Genomic DNA, 22,390 nt, shown 5'->3' on the forward strand with positions numbered 1-22,390 from the left:
CCAGCATGTCTTAACAATTCTACACAAAATTCTACATTAACTTATTCTACACTATGGGATACGATGTGATACCATACCATACTATTTATAATAAAGTTACATTTCTGAATTTGAAAACAAACATATAACAACGACAGAATAAATTCTTCAAGGGCCAGAGGAAATAAAATGTGGTTTTGCCATTATACAATGTTTCATTCAGGTCTACCTAAATATGAGGAAAATGACCAGGAGCTGTTATTACTATTCATTTTTGGGGCGTGGCTTATGAACGATATAAAAAGCAGTTATAAGTCGCTCTCTGACTTGAAGTTATACTTTTCTCTTCAGCCAAAGGATATCGTACGACAGTTACAAATGAAGGTACTGTTTTTCTCATTTCCATTGAACCTTAGTAACTTAAGGTAATGTTGCAGTTCTGGATAAAATACCTGTTCTGTAAATAGATACTTTAGATAGAGAGTCAAACACACATGCATGCGTAGATTTTGAAGGGACAGGTGAGTAAGGAGGAAACAGAAAACGAATGCGAACGTTTGGTTTAAATGGACTGAATTTTGACATTTGTAGAATTTATGAAAAAAAAAAAAAAAAAGGTTATGAAACAGGATATAAAGAATGTTTTAGAAATGTAATCTACTACTCCAAGAGCTTGAGGAGAGAGTGCAGGTTGCCATTTCCTCCATTTTTAATGTCCAGGTGTGTTTAAAGGAAAGACACTCACCTATTGGGTAAGATTGCTCCAACGTATAATGCATTGAATATATTTGCTGCACTTTTATATACAAAAAAAAAAAAATATATATATATATAAACAAACAGATCTTCTTTAAACCGGGTGAGCGGTTAACTTGTTTGACAGCTCAGAGTTAAATGCCAGTGCACTGGCGTAAGGAAGGCAGAACTGCATTGTGAATATGTGTTTAGATGAGGAAGATTAGCTAATGGAAAAGACTGGTTTGACAGGACTGTGATCAGGGGTGGGAAACACTTATTATATTTTGAATCGTACTTCTTTTCTAAACTTAAGTATTATTCTGGAGGTCTTTTTTAAAAAGTGCTATAACACTTGAATGTTATTGAAATTGAATATGTGTACTCTCAATTATATTTCCAAGGGGGAAGGGGGGACATTTTTTTTTTCATTTCGACCTTCAAAAGTACTTGTTATAAATCATGAAGGTCTGTTTTTCTCTCATCCGACTAACGGCTGTACAATATATATCAGCAAAACGGGCTGTTGTGCTTTTCAATGTCCAATCCAGCTTAACGGATCCAATCAAATGATTTAATGTAGAAAAGAAAAGTGCAACGATTGGATGATTTGGATTGATGCATCGGTTTAAAAGGCAGTGCTTGAAACAGATCTTAAGTCAATTATTATCAATTAAAATTCACTATCAATCAATTAGTGTTGATTGCAATTAATAATAAATCAATTATTACTTTAAAAAAAAAAAAAAAAAAAAAAAAAAAAGGACAGAAAACCGGTGTGCAAATAATTCATATTTTAAACCGAAGTGTAAAAAGGCTAGCAAGGTGATTTGCCAATAACTCTGATACTTCAAATAGTCCTTCTCTATGTCATCATGTCTTTAATGGTAGGCCTACACCAGATTCTGAACAAAGTTGTTCACATATCGATCAGAGGGTACTAAATCGAATCAAATCATATCGTAGCAGATTTAATCGTATGGCCAAATGGTGAATCCGTGCCTTAAGAACTGAAATCATATTGTATAGCGGTTTACACCCCTACAATATTTGTCCTATTAATAAGTAATGATGAGTATAAATATTATCCATACAAACAACATTGATGTATAGTAATTGCCCGTATTAAATATTTATTCATATTTATTACATTCTGGATTTGGTGCTCGTAAAGGCTCTCCAAGCCAAAAGCTACTTAACAGTTGTTTTTCCTCATTCCCCTGTAATTGGGAGTTTATGAAACACAGTTAGTAATCCCTCATCAGTGAGTTTGGGTGGAGTTGGAGCAAACGGTCAACTGATCCAGAAACTGTTATGTTGGCAAAATGACTGCCACCCCATAGACTTAAAGTTAATCCAACTTTTGTAGGTGGAAATGAATCATGATTAAACAGTTTTCATCCTTCTCATCCATTTTCTATTGTACTTTATGCTAGTGTGGTAGCAGCTCTCTGACTAACGCACAGTAAGCACATTATTCTGGTCAGGGCCGTGGTGGATCTGGGGTCTATAACAGGAACACTGGAGCAGAGATACACCCTGGATGGAACATCAAGCCATCGCAGCTGAGCGACCAACTAGAAGATGAAATGGGTTTCAAGTTGTTTTGCATATCAAATTGTAATATTTCCAAGTTAGTGAGTCTTATGAAATTTGTTCCAGGATCAAATAATGTTACTAGGAAGCAAGGCCTCATCAATTTATGATTCCAGTGAATACCCAGTTCCTGTAATGTCCTGCTGAAGAAAGGGAGCATTCCAGTATGATTAAGAGAGAGAGCAGTGGTTTGTATGTATTGTAACCTTGTTTTGACAGGTCTAGGTCAAAGGTCATCATCAATCATATTTATGTTGACAGGTATTGACTGGTGTAGGTCAAAGGTCATCACCAACTGTCATTTTCTTAACAAGTGTAGGTTAAAGGTAATCACCAACCGTCATTTTCTTAACCGGTGTAGGTTAAAGGTCACCACCAACCATCATTATCTTAACAGGTATAGGTTAAAGGTCACCACCAACCATCATTATCTTAACAGGTGTAGGTTAAAGGTCCCCACCAACCATCATTATCTTAACAGGTGTAGGTTAAAGGTCACCACCAACCATCATTATCTTAACAGGTGTAGGTTAAAGGTCACCACCAACCATCATTATCTTAACAGGTGTAGGTTAAAGGTCACCACCAACCATCATTATCTTAACAGGTGTAGGTTAAAGGTCACCACCAACCATCATTATCTTAACAGGTGTAGGTTAAAGGTCACCACCAACCATCATTATCTTAACAGGTGTAGGTTAAAGGTCACCACCAACCATCATTATCTTAACAGGTGTAGGTTAAAGGTCACCACCAACCATCATTATCTTAACAGGTGTAGGTTAAAGGTCACCACCAACCATCATTATCTTAACAGGTGTAGGTTAAAGGTCATACATTTTTGAGAAAATGGCGTGACTTTGAATAAAAATTTACTGAAATAAACACCCTAAAACATAGAAACCATCGATATGGCCGAAGAAATGTAAAAAAAAAAATACCGTCATAAATACATACCGTCTAAATAGGGTGCCTTTAGGAGGTAAACGTTTTAAAGACGGAGTTTTATAAGAATGGTGCGGATACACAGAACTGATGGTGAATACAGAAGATCATGCCTATTCACACCGCCCTCCACGTGTGTTTCCCCGGCTGACAGTTCTGTAGATAGTGTACATCTACGAGCTCTGGTGACAGTGTCTGAAGTGTGTGTGTGTGTGTGTGTGTGTGTGTGTGTGTGTGTGTGTGTGTGTGTGTGTGTGTGTGTGTGTGTGCGTGCATGCGTTTGAGAGAGAGCGAGACCGAGACGTGTTTTCTGGGGGGTTTTGCTGACCAGAATGCTTACAAATGTGTTTATGTTAACGAATTAAGGAGAGAGTCGTGCGTCTCAGTGTTTCTCACACGCACACACACACACACACACACACACACACACACACACTTCAGACACTGTCACCAGAGCTCATAAATGTACACAACTTGACTGTCAGCCCGTGGGGACAATGTTCACAATTCTAATACATCTAACACATTCAGTCCCCAGGTGTAGTATTTTCTGATAGATTAGTTACACAAACTGATACTAACCACAAAAGTCATTTCAGTTACAAAGATTCACTTAAACCACAAATGTACACATTGGTAGGGGTCGTAAAGCACTGAAACGCACTACTCGTCCTTTAAGTCATTAACATAAACACGTCGTAAGCATTCTGGTCAGCAAAACCCGCAGAAAACACACGTCTCTCTCACACACACGCACCCGCTGACTTTTTTTTTCTTACGACCTGTAAGACCACTGAGTATGCCAGAGATAATATGATGTTTTAGTCATAGACCTCAAGCAATACGAGTGAAGACGCAGTTACAGAGATCAACTACTTTCATCTTGCAGAAGGAAATATTGCTTGAGAAGTAAGGTCAGAGCATCATGCATCATATAACTACAGTATACCCAGAGAAGGTAGACAAACTACTACAAAAACGATCATGAAAAGGTTTTATTAAGCACGATTATGTCCGTGAGCAGACGTGTGTGTTCAGTTATGGTGAGGTTAATTCAAACACTTTCAGTCTATCACAAACATCTCAGTTCTTCTTGTTACCTGTGTGTTACAGAAGGAACTCGCACCACGCTGGAACCTCTCTGTCACAGTGCTACGAGGAAAGATCGAGCATTCATACGACTACTGTACGTCCCTCGTTCAACACACACACACACACACACACACACACACACACACACACACACACACACACACACACTAACTAACACATACTAACTTACATATAATTTATCACCAGCCTTTCTTCTAAACTAAACTAAGTACACATGATCAGATAATCAGATGTTGGCCTAAGTAGCATTCTATAATTATTTTCCTATCACAATAACAACAACAATAACAACGTTTAGAAAATCTTTAGTATTTTCCAATTTCATAACCAATCATTTCTAAATATCTGTATGTATAAATTAAGAGAAAAAAAACCCCATTTAATAATTTATTTCTTGTAGTTGCAACAGAACACAAGATTTTAACTAACTCACTAACTAACTCACTCACTAACTAAACGTATGTCAGCATTCATCTCTAAAATGATACGTACAGTAACATTGTACAGTAATTAAAAATCTCTGTATACTAAGCAGCACCGTTAAGCGATGCCTACGTTATTTCAATGCTTTTTAAGATATTTAATTAAAAAAAAAAAAAAAAACACCACTTAAAGCACATAAAATGATTTTAATGTTCATATTATGTGCAAGTATGAAGAAAGACTCGCCCACGCACAACATTCCAAAGCCTTTATGTTTCCAGACGTGGAGACGTTCAACACGCTGAATGGTATGAATACAGGATATCCATGACGGCCATCTAGGCATGTGTCCATATGACAGTTAAAAGATAAACCTACCTGATGACGGACATGTGTCACACTGCCACTTTATCATAAAAAGTCATTTCTTTAATCATACAATTACAATTCAATTTGGTGACATTTTATTGTCCATAAATAATGCACCAGAACCGTGCAGTACTTCGTAAATCCCCCTCGGCCTTTAAAAGAGTTTCTCAGTTGTCCCTCTGGTGATGTCCCTTAAAAGATTCTGTGTACTGTAGAACCCTAAAACAAAGGTTTTCCATATCAAGACTGTTCTGTGTATTAAAAAAAACCCCTCATATGATCTGCTAATATACAGTTATATACAGTAGTTGAGCGCAAGACTTTACATGCACTAGACTAAAGACATTCATTCATTCACTCATTCATTTCACAGCTCCATACTTTTCATGCTACCATACTGACCCCCCCCTCCAAATTATTTATGGAGGTATGTATATATGGAGGCTTTTTATCCAAAGAACACCTTCCCAAATGTGAAACATGGGGGTGGTAGCATCATGTTGTGAGGATGTTTTACGGGACAAAGTGCTGGTGCACATGAGGAATGAGGATTATCTGGCAACATCAGCCAGAAGCTTACAACTTGGACAAATCCGGGTCTTCTAGCAGGACAATGATCCTTAGTATACCTCCAAAGTTGTAATAAAATAAATAAATAAATAAATAAACCTCTGACCTGAATCACGTAGAACATTTATGGACTGAACTGAAAGAGCTTGTCTGAGCAAGTATGCCCACAAACCTGTCTGTGTCACTCCTGTGAGGAGGAATGAACAAACGTTATAAGCTTGTTGAAAGCTACACAAAGTAAACAAAAGCCCTAACTGAATTAATACAGGAAGTGTACGGTAATGTGAAATGTGAGTCTAGGTTTACGTAAACTTTTGACCTTAACTGTAATACTGAGGCTCAGAATGTTGCATGATTGACCTGTAATGTAATAATTAAACTGCATTTTACCCACTCTGTGTTACTCAGCGTCATATATATTCCTACAGTTTCACAGCCTGACCTCTATGTGACCCTGCGCCTGCCCACAGCCTCGGCTTGTACTCTGAGAACCAAGACAATCATTAACTCTGGGACACCCGAGTGGAACGAGACCTTCCACTTCCGCACCTTCAGCCAGGCGAAGGTACTCACTCACAGCAGGCCCTGTGAATTTTCTGTCAATTCTACTCCCGGTAATTTTCCATCTCGTCCATAGTCTGATCTAATCAACCTTATATCAATATTCAGGTACTCCTGAGAGTACTCTCAAATCTGATCAGAAATTCTTCGATTACTTTTCTCATTTTTACACAGCTCTAGTAATTCTGGTTGCAAGATATATATTTAACGATCTTTTTCGTCTGAAGTTTGCAGACACAGGAGTGTCTTCACGTTGCATTGGACAGTTTTTCATTAACATTAACATGACACGCTTCTTTTAAAGACGTTCCACATCATTAAACATTACTATAAATAAATCAAAAGTATGTGTCAATTTTTCACGAATACAAGTTCCAATCACTGGCTAATTGCTGTGGAATAGGAGGAATAATGGACTTGTTATAAGCCTTGCCTTTTGGATTATCTGTTCTTAATAAAACTCGAAACTGCACTTGCATCCTTCTCAGGCTCCGTTACGTGACACTGTCAAATTATTCCTGACATATTCTTCATGTACACACCTCAGTCCAAAGCCAATGGCTTTCCATATCCAGCCCAGAGTGAAGCCATTCATGGGGTGTAACAGTTTAAAACCGGACCCCACATAACATTATACTTCCTGTATCAATGACATACACAAACCTGTTTAGTTAGTGTTCTTTGGCTTCTTTGTGTTGAACCCAGAGCCTAATTAATTACATACAATAAGACATGCCAATCAATACAGTGTATGAATAGTGTAAACAGATTCACAATGCTTCGGTGTAACTAAGAGGCCTTTTGCTCTCTCTGCTAGAATGTTCTAGAGATAAATTTGTATGACAAAGACATAATGAGGGATGACTACTGCACCGGGATTCTGTTCGACGTCAGCACCCTCAAACTGGGTCAGAAGGAAACCAAAGTCTTCATCACGGATGACAAGGTAAGCTCTGGACATTCAGAAGTTCAGAAATGAGTTCAGATTCAAGCAGGTAATAACATTCTCATGATATGAAAAATAAAATAAAGTGTTATTAATAAATTAAAAGTACAGAACCAGAACCACATCATGCCAATACCGCCCTGCTGTAACACTAACTGATTTTAACATACTTAAAGCTGCAGTACAGAAATTGTATTTGGTTTAAAAATGAACAAAAATTAATTATTGAGCAAGTACATTAAAATAAAAATCACTGTTCAAATCTGTCTCCTTACCTTACCCCGATTCACAACGGTGAGCTTACAATAATGATTTATAATTTGAGCTGTCAGGTCAGATTTCACGGGAAAATTCGCGGGACGTCATTCGTCTTTGCGTGGTTACGTCACGTCCGTAAACAGAAAGAAGAAGAGCCGGCTGCTATATCGCCTGTGTGGGGGCTGAGGATGGTGGAGTGTTTGTAGCTTGTTCTTACAACAGTTGCTTGGAATTTAAACTTGTCATCTAGATGGCTGCTTTAATCTGGATCGTTCTAAACGCAATCATCGTTGACATCTGGGGAATCAGCTGTTGTCAAAACCGAGAAACCTCGAACTGCGGAGAGCCCGCAGTCCGAATGGGAATGCTTCAAAAACTAGCCCAATATTATTATAGCCTGTTACGGCCTCAACATAAACAGACTCAATAAATGAGCCTGCGGCATATTAAACTGAAACCACTCGCAGTTTGAAAAGCAAAACAGAATTTATTTAATACAAAAAAATAAATCATGAAACGGCATTAAAGTTTATACACTGTAAAACCTGATACGTTCATATAACTCCACAAAAATGTGAGGAAACTAATTACCTCAAAATTTCTAAATTGATAAATCACTTTCTTTAAGCCAAATACACTTAAATATAACAAAAAGTTAACTCAAACTTTGTAATTTAAAAGAAATTACTGTTATATTTAAGTGTGTCTGGCTTAAAGAAATTGATTTATGAACTTAAAAATTTGGAGTTAAATGAACTTATCCGGTTTTACAGTGTAATTGCGGGAGGACGAAATACATGCACACTACAGCACTGATGTTATTGTGATGCTGTGAGCAGACAGTGCCAGTGCATTGGGGAAAATAGCGACCATTAATGTAAAAAAAAAAAAAAAAAAAAACGAAATCACTTGTCAGATTTTCCTAACAAGCAACCATATTTTTTAAAACAAACCCCAAAAAAGGTGATTTTATTTCAAGAGACTTCAGGGTTAAAAAAGAAGCTCAAAGTCGAGTATAATAAGCAGACTTGGCAACTCTGATAAGTATACCTTTAAACATCAGGTTCATCGGTGCAGAGGAGCAGAGCGAAATCACAACCCACGTAAAAAATGTTTTTTTTTTTAAAAAAAAATTATTTTTTAAAACTCCGCAAGTGACTTGCAATCGTATGTTTCAGAGATGGAGACACAGAGGCAAAATTTCAGTACTGCAACTTTAAGATTTGTCCCAGTATTCCATATAGCACATAGCTTATGGGCTGGTACAAATTGCAACGTACAGTATGTGAGTGTAAATTAAATGTAGTACATCGGTTTGTTCTACAAATATCATGGCGTGTCGTGTACAGAATGTTTGCTTTTCCGTACTTAATTAATTGCATAAAGCTGAAGCTAATAAATGATTGCTGGTTCTATTTCCAGAAGAAGGACAAGCTGTGGGTGGAATTTGAGATAACAGAGAGGTAACAGACGCAAGCTTGAAAATGACACGTCACCTACTCTACAGACCAATAAGTATGGAGGCTAGCAGTTTTATGTCTCAGAGGAAGCATATATCTTTCTAAATAAACAAATAAATAAATAAATAAATAAATAACCCCCAAAAACAGTTTTGGATATCATCTTATTTTAATTTCCAGGTTAATGGTTAAAAGATTTTGATGATTCATCCTGAATTTGTCTCGTATTCGTCCAATGAAATAAGTTCATTTTTTCTTTAAATGTACACAAATCCCATCTTTTTTCGATGTTAATACAATAGAAAAAAAAATAAATTCCATGTCACGTCTGATAATCTGCAAAAATGATATCTATATTTACAAAATCAGTGTGTGGTCTTGTCGTCTTCATACACTAATCTTCGTTATTTATTAATAACTTTCTCAAAGCGTGCCCTGAACTTTGCTCTCGTCAGTGTAAAATGGGATTCTTTCCAACTTAACAAGAAGGAAAAACATACAGTAAATAAATAGATACTGACCACAGTAGCTAAATCTAAATCTTATAAAAGATGTCGATATTTTAGATCGAATATATTTATATATCTCATCATATTTTTTTAAAATTATATTTATATATTAATAGAATTTTTATTTCTAGAACTGTGTTAAATAGTAAGACACTTTTGTTTTCTTAAATGATTGTGTGATAGGCCATAGTGATTTTTTTTTATATTGTGTGCAATCTGGGGGTAAAAAGAGAGATACATTTAGTCTACACATGCCTTCTGGACTAGAATGAACACCCTTGTGACATTAAGATGAAGTTTGCGGATCTTTATGTCCATGTGTTTGTGTTACAGTTCTGAAGCACCTGTTCAGTACCTGTCTAATGGAGTCCTATTGGTAAGAGCTCTTACTATAGCTATACTTATATATTGCTTAGCTCTCTCTCTCTCTCTCTCTCTCTCTCTCTCTCTCTCTCTCTCTCTATGTATATATATTGGTAAGTATTAGAACGAGCACATTAATATTCATATAAATTGTGAAGACGGGACTGCTGCTGGATTTTAGAGTAAATATTTTAAGAATTTATTTAAAATTAATAATTTTTATGAATAATAAATTACTACAGCACATGCATAGTACAGACACTAAACTATATCGGTAATGTGAGTAAATATAGACTCATTTTTCTATATTAAAAATATGGGAATAATATGGGCAGTTCATATTCATCACATGCATTTTGTTGTGATTTTAGGCCGCCCCATTGTCTACCCTGGAGGTGAAGTTGGACAAAATGCCCCCTGGTGGTAAGAAGAAAAAAAAACGTGTCCAGTTGAACCTGTAAATCCCTTCATAGTTTCAGTGGAGTATGGATGTCGCATGGTTGCTACCCGTATAATGTGTGTGTATTTTAGTTCGACGTGAAATGCTGTTCAAGTTACAAGGAGCGTATAAAGAAGATCAAGTGATCTCCATGTCCAAGAACATCAGCCTCATGCAGACTCTACGCTATTACATCAACAAAAATCTGGAGACCGAGATCGAACTCCGGATGGTACAGTTTTGCGTCGCATCATCACGTCCTTTTGAATTGTTATAATAAGTATATGTCGTATATGTACGTGTGACAAATAAAGGCTTTCATCTAATTCTTCTTCTTCTAATATTAATCAACTTTACAAAGCACTTAAAGAAGCTCAGACGAGAGTCTAATCAGTGAAGCATAAAGCGAGAGTTAGTGCTAAAATGCCATTTCAGTAGGATTTTTGTCTGAGTAGTGGCTGGATCTGGCTTACTATCTGTTTTGTTTTTGTTGTTGTTTACCTGTTTCATCTGTTTTGGATGATGATGATGATGATGATGAGAAGGATAAGGGAAGCCCAGTAGTAGCTCCTGTAACCCAGTTTGGACCCAACACTACACTCTCTCTTCCTGTGGCAAAGGTGGCTGATGATTTTATCATACTGTGAACATTTCAGTTGTTGTAGTATTGTATTTCTCCTACCACATGTCATTGTGAATTCTTAAATGTTATTCTGAGATGCTTTATTCTTGCGATTGGGGCATTATGCATTCGGAGAACTTTATATTTGATGCAGAATTAAATGCCGAAAATGTTTGTTTTACTCCACAGGAAAGAGTAAATTTACATTTGAACACAGTGGACAGGTACTGCTAAAAATTATTATTAATATTATACGTCCATCTTGGAGTTTTTTTTTTTTATTTCATTAAGACATTTCAGTACATAATAAATGAATATTTCACTTACTCATTCTTGCCTGGAAAATTAATTCTTCTTTAATGTCTAATAATTTCATGATTGTGATTATAGCCAGGCACCTGTGTGTGTGCGTGTGTGTGTGTGTGTGTGTGTGTGTGTGTCTGTGTGTGTGTGTAGCCCTGAGGAGGACATGAAGGTGCGTCTGGATTTTGACATACCTGCAGAGGAGAAAGCGTTTCTGGTGAAAAGGAAACAGGTGGTGTCTCGTGCACTGCAGACGTTTTTAAACCTCAAAACTCCTCTGGATCCCAACCAGGTATGAGACTAATATCTAACAACACACACATACACACACGCAAATAATTACATAAAGTTTTAATTACAATTAGAACTAGCACACCTATCTGAGCTTTTTATTGAGTCATTTAATGAGTTATTCATTTATCCGACCCTCCTGACTTTATTATTAATTTACTATAAATAACCAGGTTAGACAGCCTATAACTGAGCTTTAGGGATGGAACCAAATTTTTGGAACCCTTAAAGGTTCTGTGTAGTATACACTACATTAGAGTGTTTTCTTTTAAAGGAAGCTTCCCAAAGTGGAACTCTTTTTTAGCAATCCAAGAACCCTTAACCCTGGGCACCCTGTCCAGGGTGTACCCCGCCTTGTGCCCAATGCTCCCTGGGATAGGCTCCAGGTTTCCCCGTGACCCTGAAAAGGAGTAAGCGGTATAGAGGATGGATGGATGGATGGATGGATGGAATCCTTAACTCTTTACTGCATGGCGTTGCCATATGGCACCAATTAATTGATCTCCAATTTGACATTTTCCTGTTATTTCTGACATGATACTTTCCATCATCGTACATTGTTACCACACGGCAACAATTTCCCAACTACTTCAAGTTGAACAAATTCAAGTGATAAAAAATCAATAAAAAATGTTTATGTTAATGTCATAAGTCCTTCAGTAGAGGGATAATTATACAAATAACCGTATGAAGAACACTTTTTTTTTAAGACCGTGTATAATATCCCTATCAAGTCCATTAGAGGGAATATTGGGGTAGTTGGTTGTCTGTGTGTAACTGGAAATTCTTGCGGGATTCCTGTGTTTTTCCCAGGATGTTAGGTACAAATGTTATTAGGGATCACATTTTTGTTTTACCACCATTACTCGTGTTCTTCCCCACTTCCATAGAGTTATTATTACACTCAGTGGCCAAAAACGAGAGCTGGAACAAGCACTATTAGACTTCCCCATGCTTGTTCTATTAGCATTTTTGTTGGAGGACGATTAGCAAGCACAACAGTTAATGACGGGGTTCATAAGCCAAGATAGCAAAAGATTCCGAATTAATTAAACATCATGCAACTTCTGCAAAATTGCAGTTTCAGTGCAGACAGCGTGTCTATGACGTACAGAACCACTGGATTGGGAGAGGAAAAGACATTGATCTGTAATACATATACACACTGTATGCACTTAAACTTTGCCTTTGTTTTGTGTAAATGTCTTGGATTTAATTCCAGTTATGTGCTATGAAACCATATGGTGGGGGGATTTGGAGTATTTTTAAACTAACCCTATCTGGCAACCCTGTCATTATCTGTCTCGTCCACTGCTCGTCCGCCTGAGGATGGCGCAGTATGATTCTTGCCCTTTGGCCTTCAGTAGTGCTTGTTGACCACCATTTTTGACCACTGGGTGTAAAAATTATTTTAAAAGAATTAAAAAGAGACTTCATGTGTGCAAATAGTGTGTGCTAACTGTATAAAAGTGCATGGTCTGTGTGTTTAGGTGCCGATGGTGGCTGTGGTGTGTTCAGGTGGCAGCTCCAGGGCCATGACGGGCATGTACGGCTCTATGAAAGGACTGAAGAGCCTCGGCCTGCTCGACGCCATCAGCTACATCACATCTGTGTCTGGCTCCACCTGGTAGGTATAAAAGAGTATCACAGGCACACTTTCATGCTATGTTCTGTTTTTTTGTTTGTTTATTCCTTTTGTAGTTCTGTGAGAATTCTCAAAATTTCTGCCAAAATGTACACTGTACACCCGGATAAGTTCATTTAACTCAGGAACGTAATTACCTCAACATTTTTACATTGGTAAATCAATTCCTTTAAGCAAAAATGAACCGGTCTTCTGTTAAAACACTTAAGATGAAGAGGAATTCCACCTTTCGGCATGACAAGGACCCGAAGCAAACCTCCACATCAACAAAGGAATGGCTTCACCAAAACTAGTTCAAGGTTTTGGAATGGACCCAAATCCGATCGAAGATTTGCAGGGTGACCTGAAGAGGGCATGGTTTATCACAAAAACCTGCCATTTTAACAGGGGTGTGTAGACTCGGTGTAGACACACTGTTGTGTGTGCGTCCTCGTCGGCAGTCGGTCTCAGTCTTCATGTCTGCATGACGTTTACATTTTTTAAGCCAATGAAATTTAGACACGTGGTTTTTAGACGCGCGTCACAATTTTGCTCAAATTCGTTTCCTCGAATTTTTTGAGTTAAACGAACTTATCCGGTTAAGTTGTGCCAAAATTAACTGGTATTTGGAGCTATTCATTATTCCCTCCACCACGATGCTGCTGAATCAATGCTTTACCGATGGCTTCACCGTTCATCTTTTGGTATTATGCTCAAAAAGTTCAACTTTGGTCTCATCACATTAGGCATTATTCCACACGCTTTTCGGAGATTGGATGTTTCTTATTTTTATTTTTCAGTTATAAAAGGCTTCCGTCTTGCCAGCCTACCCCATAGTCCTTAGATATGAAGATTGTTGTGACGTGTAGGGAACAACCAGTACTTGCCAGAAATTACTGCAAGTTCTTTTAATGTTGCCTTTGGTAGCCTCCCTGACCAGGTTTTTCCTGATCTTCTCATCAATTTTAAAGGGACATTCTGTTCTTAGTAGTGTCACTGTCTTGCCATATTTTTCCACTTGTTGGTTATTGTCTTTACAGTGTTCTTTACAGCATATCCAACGCCCTGGAAAAAAAAATAAAAAATTAAATTGTAACGTTCTCCTGATTGATATTTTTCAGCAATGAGATCCTGTACCTGCTTAGTAAGCTCTTTGCAGTTCATGGCTTTTCTAGTTGGATGTTTTCAAGATTATGCCAGGAAAATCCTACAGGAACAGCTGTACTTTACGTGCGGTTAATCTGTCACTTTAATTGATGTATACTCATTTGTATTTAAAATGAGTTTGAATGTAATCGGTTCGTTCTGAACACCGCCGCATTCCCAATTATAAAAAGGTGTGCAGACGTATATTTTTATACTTTTTTCCTCCCATACAATGATTCTGTTTTTTTTATTGCGTTTCACTTTAATGAATAGGTTCAAATTGTACAATTGAGGTAGAAAAGGTTCTGATATGATTTATTTTGCTGATGATTTATCACAAAAACCTGCCATTTTAACTGATGTGTGTGGACTTTTTTATTTTTTTATTTTTTTAGATCCACTGTATGTCGTGTATTAAACGGATTCTTTTTCTTTTTTCTATGGTAGGGCCACTGCTAGTCTCTACTCCGACCCACTTTGGTCAAAGGGAGGCCTGGATAAAGTGATAGCATCTGCGCAGAAGGAGCTGTCTAAGAGCACAGCCAGTCTCTTCTCTCTAACACAGCTGCAGTATTATCGCTCCGAGCTGCAGAACCGAGAGAAAGAAGGCCACTCCGTCTCCTTCATCGATACCTGGGGGCTCGTCATAGAACAGCTCGTCTTTGGAAAGGTCTGCTTCTCTGTTGGCGCAGCAACGCACTGCCAGTCAAATCTGAGCAATAGCTGATTCACAGGGACTTACAGACGTATAAACGCTACAAATAAAAGGGATTACAAATGCGTGTGTAATCGTTGATATTAAATCTTATTTTTGGCTCAGAAACACACAGGTACGCTGTCTGACCAGAAGAAGGCAGTCTCTGAGGGCCAGAACCCGCTCCCAATCTACACAGCCGTCAACATGAAGAAGGACGCCAGTGGCAGTTTAGGGCCTGGTAAAGCCTCGCACTTCAAACCTGTGACTTGTAGTTCAACCCGCTGTGAATAACTGAACTCCGGTGTCAGTGTGTTACAGCCTCTCGTTATATTCATTTGATCAGTTACAGAGTGGTGTGAGTTCACACCATATGAGGTGGGATTCTCCAAATATGGAGCCTTTGTCCCTGCAGAAACTTTTGGGAGCGAGTTCTACCTAGGTCATGTGATTAAGAAGTTATCAGAAACACGCATCTCCTTCCTCCTGGGTCAGTGCTGCGTTTGTGTCAGAGAGAGTCTCTGCTTCACAATATACAATAGACACATTACGTGTAATACTTTCTAACGAAGTAATTGTGTGTGTGTGTGTAGGCATGTGGAGCAGTGTGTTCTCCGCTAACCTGGTGCAGCTCTGGTGTACTTATACTGGTAAGATACCATCCTGGGCTTCCCAGCTGGGAGATAAGGTCGACAGCATCGGTAAGTTCATCTTAGTATCAGGCATGTTCACCTTTGCTGTTATCTTTAACAGGAATGTACAGAAAAACAGCATTTTTTTGCATAGCATTTGCGTAAAACAGAGGCGTGAGTCAGTTATGCATGAATCTCGATTCTGAGATAGAACGCAAACGCACGTTTAACTCTCACTGCACAAAAAAAAAAAGCAAAATAAAAAGATGTACTGGACCGAGTGCTATTTTACGAGCTGCCGAATAACGACGGTGAAAACCCGATTGTTTTATAAGACCAAATTTGCAGTGATTCACGTGATTATTACAGCTAGGACTATTCATGCAGCAATACTTTAGACATGATTAGATTTAGATTTATTGCAACATTTATTGTCATCTCTTTCATATCATATCATACATCATTGCATTTTTATTGTTAAATCGCCAATTGGCAAATTCTAGCTTAAAGGCAGGTCCATGTGTGTAAACATGGTGGTCTAGAGGCTATTGAAAACCCACATCTTGGACACTTCTACTCAAGAAACATCTTGCAACCTCAAGGTGCAAGACTGCTTTCAGGCCTCCCAGCCAGCTCCATCAAACCCCTTGAGATGATTCGGAATGCTGCATCGTCTTCAACCAGTCCAAGAGAACCCACGTCACACCCCTCTTCATCTCCCTCCACTGGCTTCCTGTAGCTGCCCGCATCAAGTTCAAGGCCTTGATGCTCACCTACAAGACCTTGTCAGGAACAGCACCCTCCTACCTCAACTCTCTCCTGAAGGCCTACGTTCCCTCACGTAATCTGCGATCGATTAGCGACCGACGTTTAGCAGTTCCAACTCAGCGTGGCGCAAGGTCCCTTTCCAGAACCTTCACACTAACTGTTCCTCAGTGGTGGAATGCACTTCCGATCTCAATCCGGACGGCAGAATCTCTCACCATCTTCAAAAAACAGCTAAAGACCCACCTCTTCTATGAACACCTAACCAACTCATAATTAAAATAAATAAATAAATAAATAAATAAATAAATGCACTTACACCTCTACGCTGCACTTTGCTTCTTCTGGAATTCAATTAATAGATCTGGTATGGTAGCACTTCTTGTATTGTTCTCTGCTTGATATCGCTTTGCTTGTATCGTTCTCATTTGTAAGTCGCTTTGGATAAAAGCGTCTGCTAAGTGAATGAATGTAAATGTACACAGTTTATTTTTGCATAGGAGCTCAGGAGATCAGTTTAAGCATGTGCTTAGCTCATCTCCGAATACATACAACACGCCCACATAAATATTGACATAACTTTTTGACTTGGGTCGCCGATTTGGATTACGGCCCTGTAAATCATCTCTCTGCCAGATGACTAAACATCGATGTTTTCTCTGGCTCGTAGAGACCGATAATAATGCCTCGACCTTGGATACTTTGCGGGTCAGTCCAGGGGCTTCAGTGCTGTGCAGCTTCTTGAATGATTGCCCCATCATCAGCACTGTGTTTAACTTCCTGAGAGGATTCTCCCTGCACAACTTGTACAGAAAAAGCCCAGGATTCAATAGCTTTAATGGTCAGAACGCTTTTTCTTATAAAATGTTACAATTTCATTATTATGCATAAATAGTGTACAAGTGTGATTCCCTGCATCCCCATCCAGGGTGTACTAAAGATATACACGGATTTGTTTTTTCTTGGAAAGAATGCTTGCTTATTAGATTTGTCCTGCTTTAGAGACACATCTGGATGCGTTTCCAAACAAGCTGACCCCAGCAGACTCCTCTCTAAGCTTGGTGGATCCTGGATTTGCCATTAACACGGCTTTCTCTCCTGTGCTACGGCCCCACAGACGCGCCGACGTCATCCTGTCCCTTGACTACAGTTGGGTTGAGGATCGTTTACAGGTGAGAAAGATAAAGGGAAAAAAGAAAGATATATCATTTGCGGTAATATTTTTTTTTACACACTCTACTTGTTGATTTGAATCCAGAGAAATGAAACATTTATTAAAAGTAAGGTAGTAAGTAAGGTGTTTATGTTATAATAACGTGTTGGATGTTTTGAAACACAAAATCCTCGCAAGTTCCTAATGTGTGTGCAACAGACCCTGAAGGAAACTCAGCAGTACTGCAGTGACCACAAGCTGCCGTTCCCGAACATAGATTTCAGCAAATACAAATCTGAGCCAAACAGGGAAGTGTATGTGTTCGAAGATGAGAAGAATCCTGATGCTCCTATCGTGATCCATTTTCCACTCGTCAACATCTCATTCAAAGACTATAAAGCACCAGGTAGAAGCACTTTTTTTCCACACGCATCATCGATTTATATCGTTTATTCCATTTAAAGTCGAAATGATTTCCTTTGGCATCATTGCCCTTGTTATACGCTATGACTGCCATAAAGAAAGCTCTGGTTTGTATGTTGGATATAGAGAATCCCTGGAGGAGATGGTAGGTGTTTTGTAAGTTATTGAAGTTTAAGTACAAAAAAAGAGCTCATAGCTCCTGAGTCTGAGATTTGGACTATCCGAGTGCTTCTCTTTTTTACGCCTTTTTTTAAAAAAAGCTTGGCATTGGGAGATCGTGAGCTTGAGTCAATGCCACAATGCCAATGACAATGCCACAGCCATCAGTGATCGGGATATACGGTGCTGTGAATAAGTATTTCTTCTGTCTTTGTGAATGTAAAAACATAAAACAAAGACAACCTGAGTAAACACACTATAAAAAACGTTATCCATCACCTATCACCCATGTGAAAAACGAATTGCCCCCTAAAATGTCAAATCTGTTTGTACCACCTTTAGCAGCAATAACTGCAACCAAACACTTCCGATAACTGGAGATCAGTCTTTCATAGCACTCTGGTGAAATTTTGCCTCACTCTGGAGGGTGTTTGAGCATGAACTGTTTAAGGTCCTGCTACAGGATCTCAGTTGGTTCAGGACTTTGACTAGGCCACTCCAAAACTTTAATTGAGCTTTTGTGAGCCATTCAGTAGTAGACTTGCTGCATAATCCAGTTGCGCTTGAGTTTCAACTTTGAAGATTGAAGACCAGACATTCGTCTTTAGGATTTTCTAGTAGAGGGCAGAATTCACGCTTCCCTCAATTATTGCAAGTTGACCAGGCCCTGAAGCAGCAAAGCATCCCCACACCATCACACTTCCACCACCATGCTTGACAGTAGGTATGCTGTTCTTTTTGTGGAATTCTGTGATTGGTTTACACCAGATGTAACGCGACTCCTGTCTTCCAAACAGTTCCACTTTCGACTCATCAATCCACAGAACCTTCTCAAACAAAAGGTTTGAGAACGCTCTCATTGTTCTTCTGGGTCAGCAGTGGTTTTCACCTGGCCACTTTTCCATGGATGCCATTTTTGCCCAGTGTCTTTCTGATAGTGGAGTCATGAACAGTGACCTTTATTGATGCAAGAGAGACCTGTAGGTCCTTTGATGTTGTCTTTGGCTCGTTTGTGACTTCCTTGATGAGTCGTTGCTGTGCTCGTCGAGGAATTTTGGAAGGTCGGCCACTTATGGGAAGGTTCACCACTGTGCCGAGTTTTTCCAACTGGAGATAATTGCTCTCTCTGTGGTTCTTTGGCATCCCAGAGCCTTTGAAATAGGCTCTGGGACTGCCTCAGGTTACTTGGTGGTGTAATCAAGGATCACCAGTATATATTCATGACCCCAGGCAGACTTTGGAAGTGGCCCTACGAGATCCATGCCCACCATCTTGAAGGGGATGCCGATAATGGGGACGGGGATAAGAGGCGCGGACAGAGATTTCTGGGGTGCTGTTTGTTGGCACTGAGGGCACTGCTGACAGAAGGCCTGGACGTCAGCATCCATACAGGGCAAGAGGAACCGATCTCGCAGCTTGGCCAAGGTGTTGTGGGCTCCGAGGTGGCCTCCGAGTGGGTGACTGTGGGCCAGGTGCATCAGGGGCCAAGTCTTGGAGCAAAGAAAGACCAGGAGGTCACAAGGTTGGCCCCAGCGTTTGGCCCGACAGTATAGGAGTCTGTTGGATACAATAAAGTAAGTGGTGGGGTAAAGTAAGCCAAGGTTTGATGACATGCTGCAGAGAGGCCGTGTCCGGCTCGGTGGGCATGGGCTCATCCCTCTGGTTCTTCAATTGCGATAAATTCACACATTTAAAATCTGTATCCTGTGTTTATATGTTTCTGTAAAGCTGCTTTGAGACTATGCCCATTGTAAAAAGCGCTATACAAATAAAATTGCATTGAATTGAATTGAACTCAGCACACTGTCTCTGCTGCGCCCTTTTATAGCCGCTTCTGTTCTCTCAAGCGGTGTGGAGAAGCCACTCTAATCATCCACTGCCAGCCGTCTGTGTTTCTGCTGCCCCGGCTGGCATGTGCCATGTGCGCTCTTGCTGTCCAAAACAACCAGGGTGCCGAAATGGCACTGTCCGTTCAGCACCCCACCGGCACTTGCTTGAGGGTCGTGATGTGCATTGTGTGTGTGCCGCAGGCCCGCCGTCACAATCATTTTAATCATCTTCCCTACAGTTGACATATGTATAAATGTTAAAAAGTATTTACACTGCCTTGTGTCCCAGCATGACAGAAAGATACACCTTGTTATTGAGTTTCAGTCAGATAACTTACTTTCTTATGTAGTTTCACTTTCTCTCTTCCTAAGAATCCTAACCTGGAGATTCTCTAGTTTCAAATCATAACATGTTGGCTTTCACCTCTCCGGTTGGTAGTGTGTAACTGGTTACAACAAGCCACAACAAAGAATCTTCAGGAGTCGGGATAGATCATGTTGCAATAAACGGGTCAGTTTAAAAAAAAAAAAAAAACATTAATCAGCTCTGCTATTTTTTTTTTTTTTTTTTTTTTTTGAGCACTTGTTTTGTTGTGCTGAAATATTTTACAGGGTTCTCATCCAAACTACAACTGGCCTGACAACCCTTGAACTAGACAATAAGAGAAGAGAGTCGCAGTCTAGCAACTTACCTTTTCGTGTTTATAAAACATCTTATTTAAACATTACTGATGACAGGTCAAACTCATTAACGTTATCATTACAGGAGTAAAGAGAAGAGGAAAGAAGGAACTAGATGAAGGAAATATTGATGTGAGTTCCAACTCCTCTCCGTATAATACCATGAACATCACATTTCAGTCAGAAGATGTCCAAAGACTGGTGGACCTCGCCTCCTACAACATTGTGAACAACCGAGAAGTCGTCCAAAATGCACTGAAGAAAGCGCTGAACAAAAAGAGCCTTTGTTAACACGCCCTCAAGCGAAAGTACAAAATACTGCACACTACCTTAACCAGGGGAATAAGAAATGAAGGAAATCAGTTTACAATGATTGTGTGTTTATATTTCATTCAGATCAGTTTACAAGAGAAATATGTTTTAGAAACAGAGTGATCATCTTAATCATCTTATGTACAATTGACATATGTATATATGTAGATAGATATAGATTTATATACATATATATATACACATCTATATAGATGATAAATTATTTAAGATTTGGAGATTGATAAGGCTTGTCTGTAATGAGATTCTGAAATAAATTTCTTTTTAATTCAGTTATATTTTGTTCTGACGTTGTTCTAATAAACCATCTAATGGGTTTCAGTCACAGTACAGAGAGAACATTAGCGCTCCACACCGCTATAGGGATTATCGTCTTATTTAAAAATACTGCATCACAGACAATACTGAAATACTGTCTTTTTTTTTTTTAAACAGAAATGTGATTCTTAATCACAACCTTCCCTGACATGTTATTATCAACACTTTCTGAGAAGCCCTACCTAGTATGACTCATTATGATGACTCTTTATGGTAGAATTTTCAACGAGTTATACTATAAAGTGGGGCGGCTGTGGATCAGGTGGTAGAGCGGGTTGTCCACTAATCGTAGGGTTGGCGTTTCGATTCCCGGAACGCGTGACTCCACATGCCGAAGTGTCCTTGGGCGAGACGCTGAACCCCAAGTTGCTCCCGATGGCAAGTTAGCGCCTTGCGTGGCAGCTCTGCTACCATTGGTGTGTGAGTGTGTGTGTGAATGTGTGAATGAGACACAGTGTAAAGCGCTTTGGATAAAAGCGCTATATAAGTGCAGACCATTTACCATAAAGAGAAGTCGTGTGTCCAGAGGTGGGACAAACGGAGAGTGCACCGTCTAGTAAAGTTTTTTTTCTACCCGTTGTTCAATGAGCATTAATCTTTTCATCCCGTTAAAACAGGGAGTACACAAACACCTAACAGACACTTATAGATGCACAACTTGTCCGAATGTCTATTAGTGCAAAGCGGATTTTCAAGCAGGCTGCGTTCAAACTCGGGCTGAGTTTTAGAAGATGAACAGCGTGATATTGCAGTGTGATCTCCATCCATCCATCCATCCATCTTCTATACCGTTTATCCTTCCTTCTGGGTCACGGGGAACCTGAAGCCTATCCAAGGGAGCATCGGGCACAAGGCGGGGTACACCCTGGACAGGGTGCCAATCCATCGCAGGGCACACTCATATACACACTCACACACCCATTCATACACTACAGATACTTTGGACACGCATGTCTTTGGACTGGGGGAGGAAACCGGAGTACCTGGAGGAAACTCCACACACACAGGGACACGGTGGGAATCGAACCCCCAACCCTGGAGGTGTGAGGCGTACGTGCTTTTCTTCAACAAAAGATCAAAACGTCAAACAATGAAAACAACTTTGCTCATATTTACCAAGGGTGTCAATCATGTCAGTATATTTATGAACATAT

General features: G+C 39.3%; 1 protein-coding gene across 1 annotated transcript; it reads left to right on the forward strand.

Moving 5' to 3' along the window:
- Positions 1 to 254: 254 nt before the first annotated feature.
- On the forward strand, positions 255 to 21,190 carry LOC108270284 (cytosolic phospholipase A2 zeta). The gene is made up of 20 exons (XM_017476809.3): positions 255 to 363; positions 4,369 to 4,441; positions 6,159 to 6,295; positions 7,109 to 7,237; positions 8,918 to 8,958; positions 9,798 to 9,840; positions 10,199 to 10,250; positions 10,359 to 10,498; positions 10,812 to 10,886; positions 11,078 to 11,112; positions 11,345 to 11,483; positions 12,973 to 13,109; positions 14,700 to 14,922; positions 15,073 to 15,187; positions 15,293 to 15,436; positions 15,540 to 15,647; positions 17,014 to 17,184; positions 17,346 to 17,515; positions 17,716 to 17,902; positions 20,674 to 21,190. Exons 1-20 carry the CDS (start codon positions 268 to 270, stop codon positions 20,877 to 20,879), a joined length of 2,421 nt encoding a protein of 806 aa, XP_017332298.1. The 5' UTR covers positions 255 to 267; the 3' UTR covers positions 20,880 to 21,190.
- The last annotated feature ends 1,200 nt before the right edge of the window (positions 21,191 to 22,390 follow it).

This window comes from Ictalurus punctatus, chromosome 9, assembly GCF_001660625.3.
Source record: "Ictalurus punctatus breed USDA103 chromosome 9, Coco_2.0, whole genome shotgun sequence".
NCBI classification, from domain to species: Eukaryota; Metazoa; Chordata; class Actinopteri; order Siluriformes; family Ictaluridae; genus Ictalurus; species Ictalurus punctatus.

Bases quoted from the DNA above. Each gene is read 5' to 3' on its own strand.
- LOC108270284 (XM_017476809.3), top strand. From the start codon at position 268: ATGAACGATATAAAAAGCAGTTATAAGTCGCTCTCTGACTTGAAGTTA. The intron at 364-4,368 runs GTACTGTTTTTC...TGTGTGTTACAG, and splicing joins TACGACAGTTACAAATGAAG to AAGGAACTCGCACCACGCTG. The intron at 10,887-11,077 runs GTGGCTGATGAT...TTTACTCCACAG, and splicing joins TCTCTCTTCCTGTGGCAAAG to GAAAGAGTAAATTTACATTT.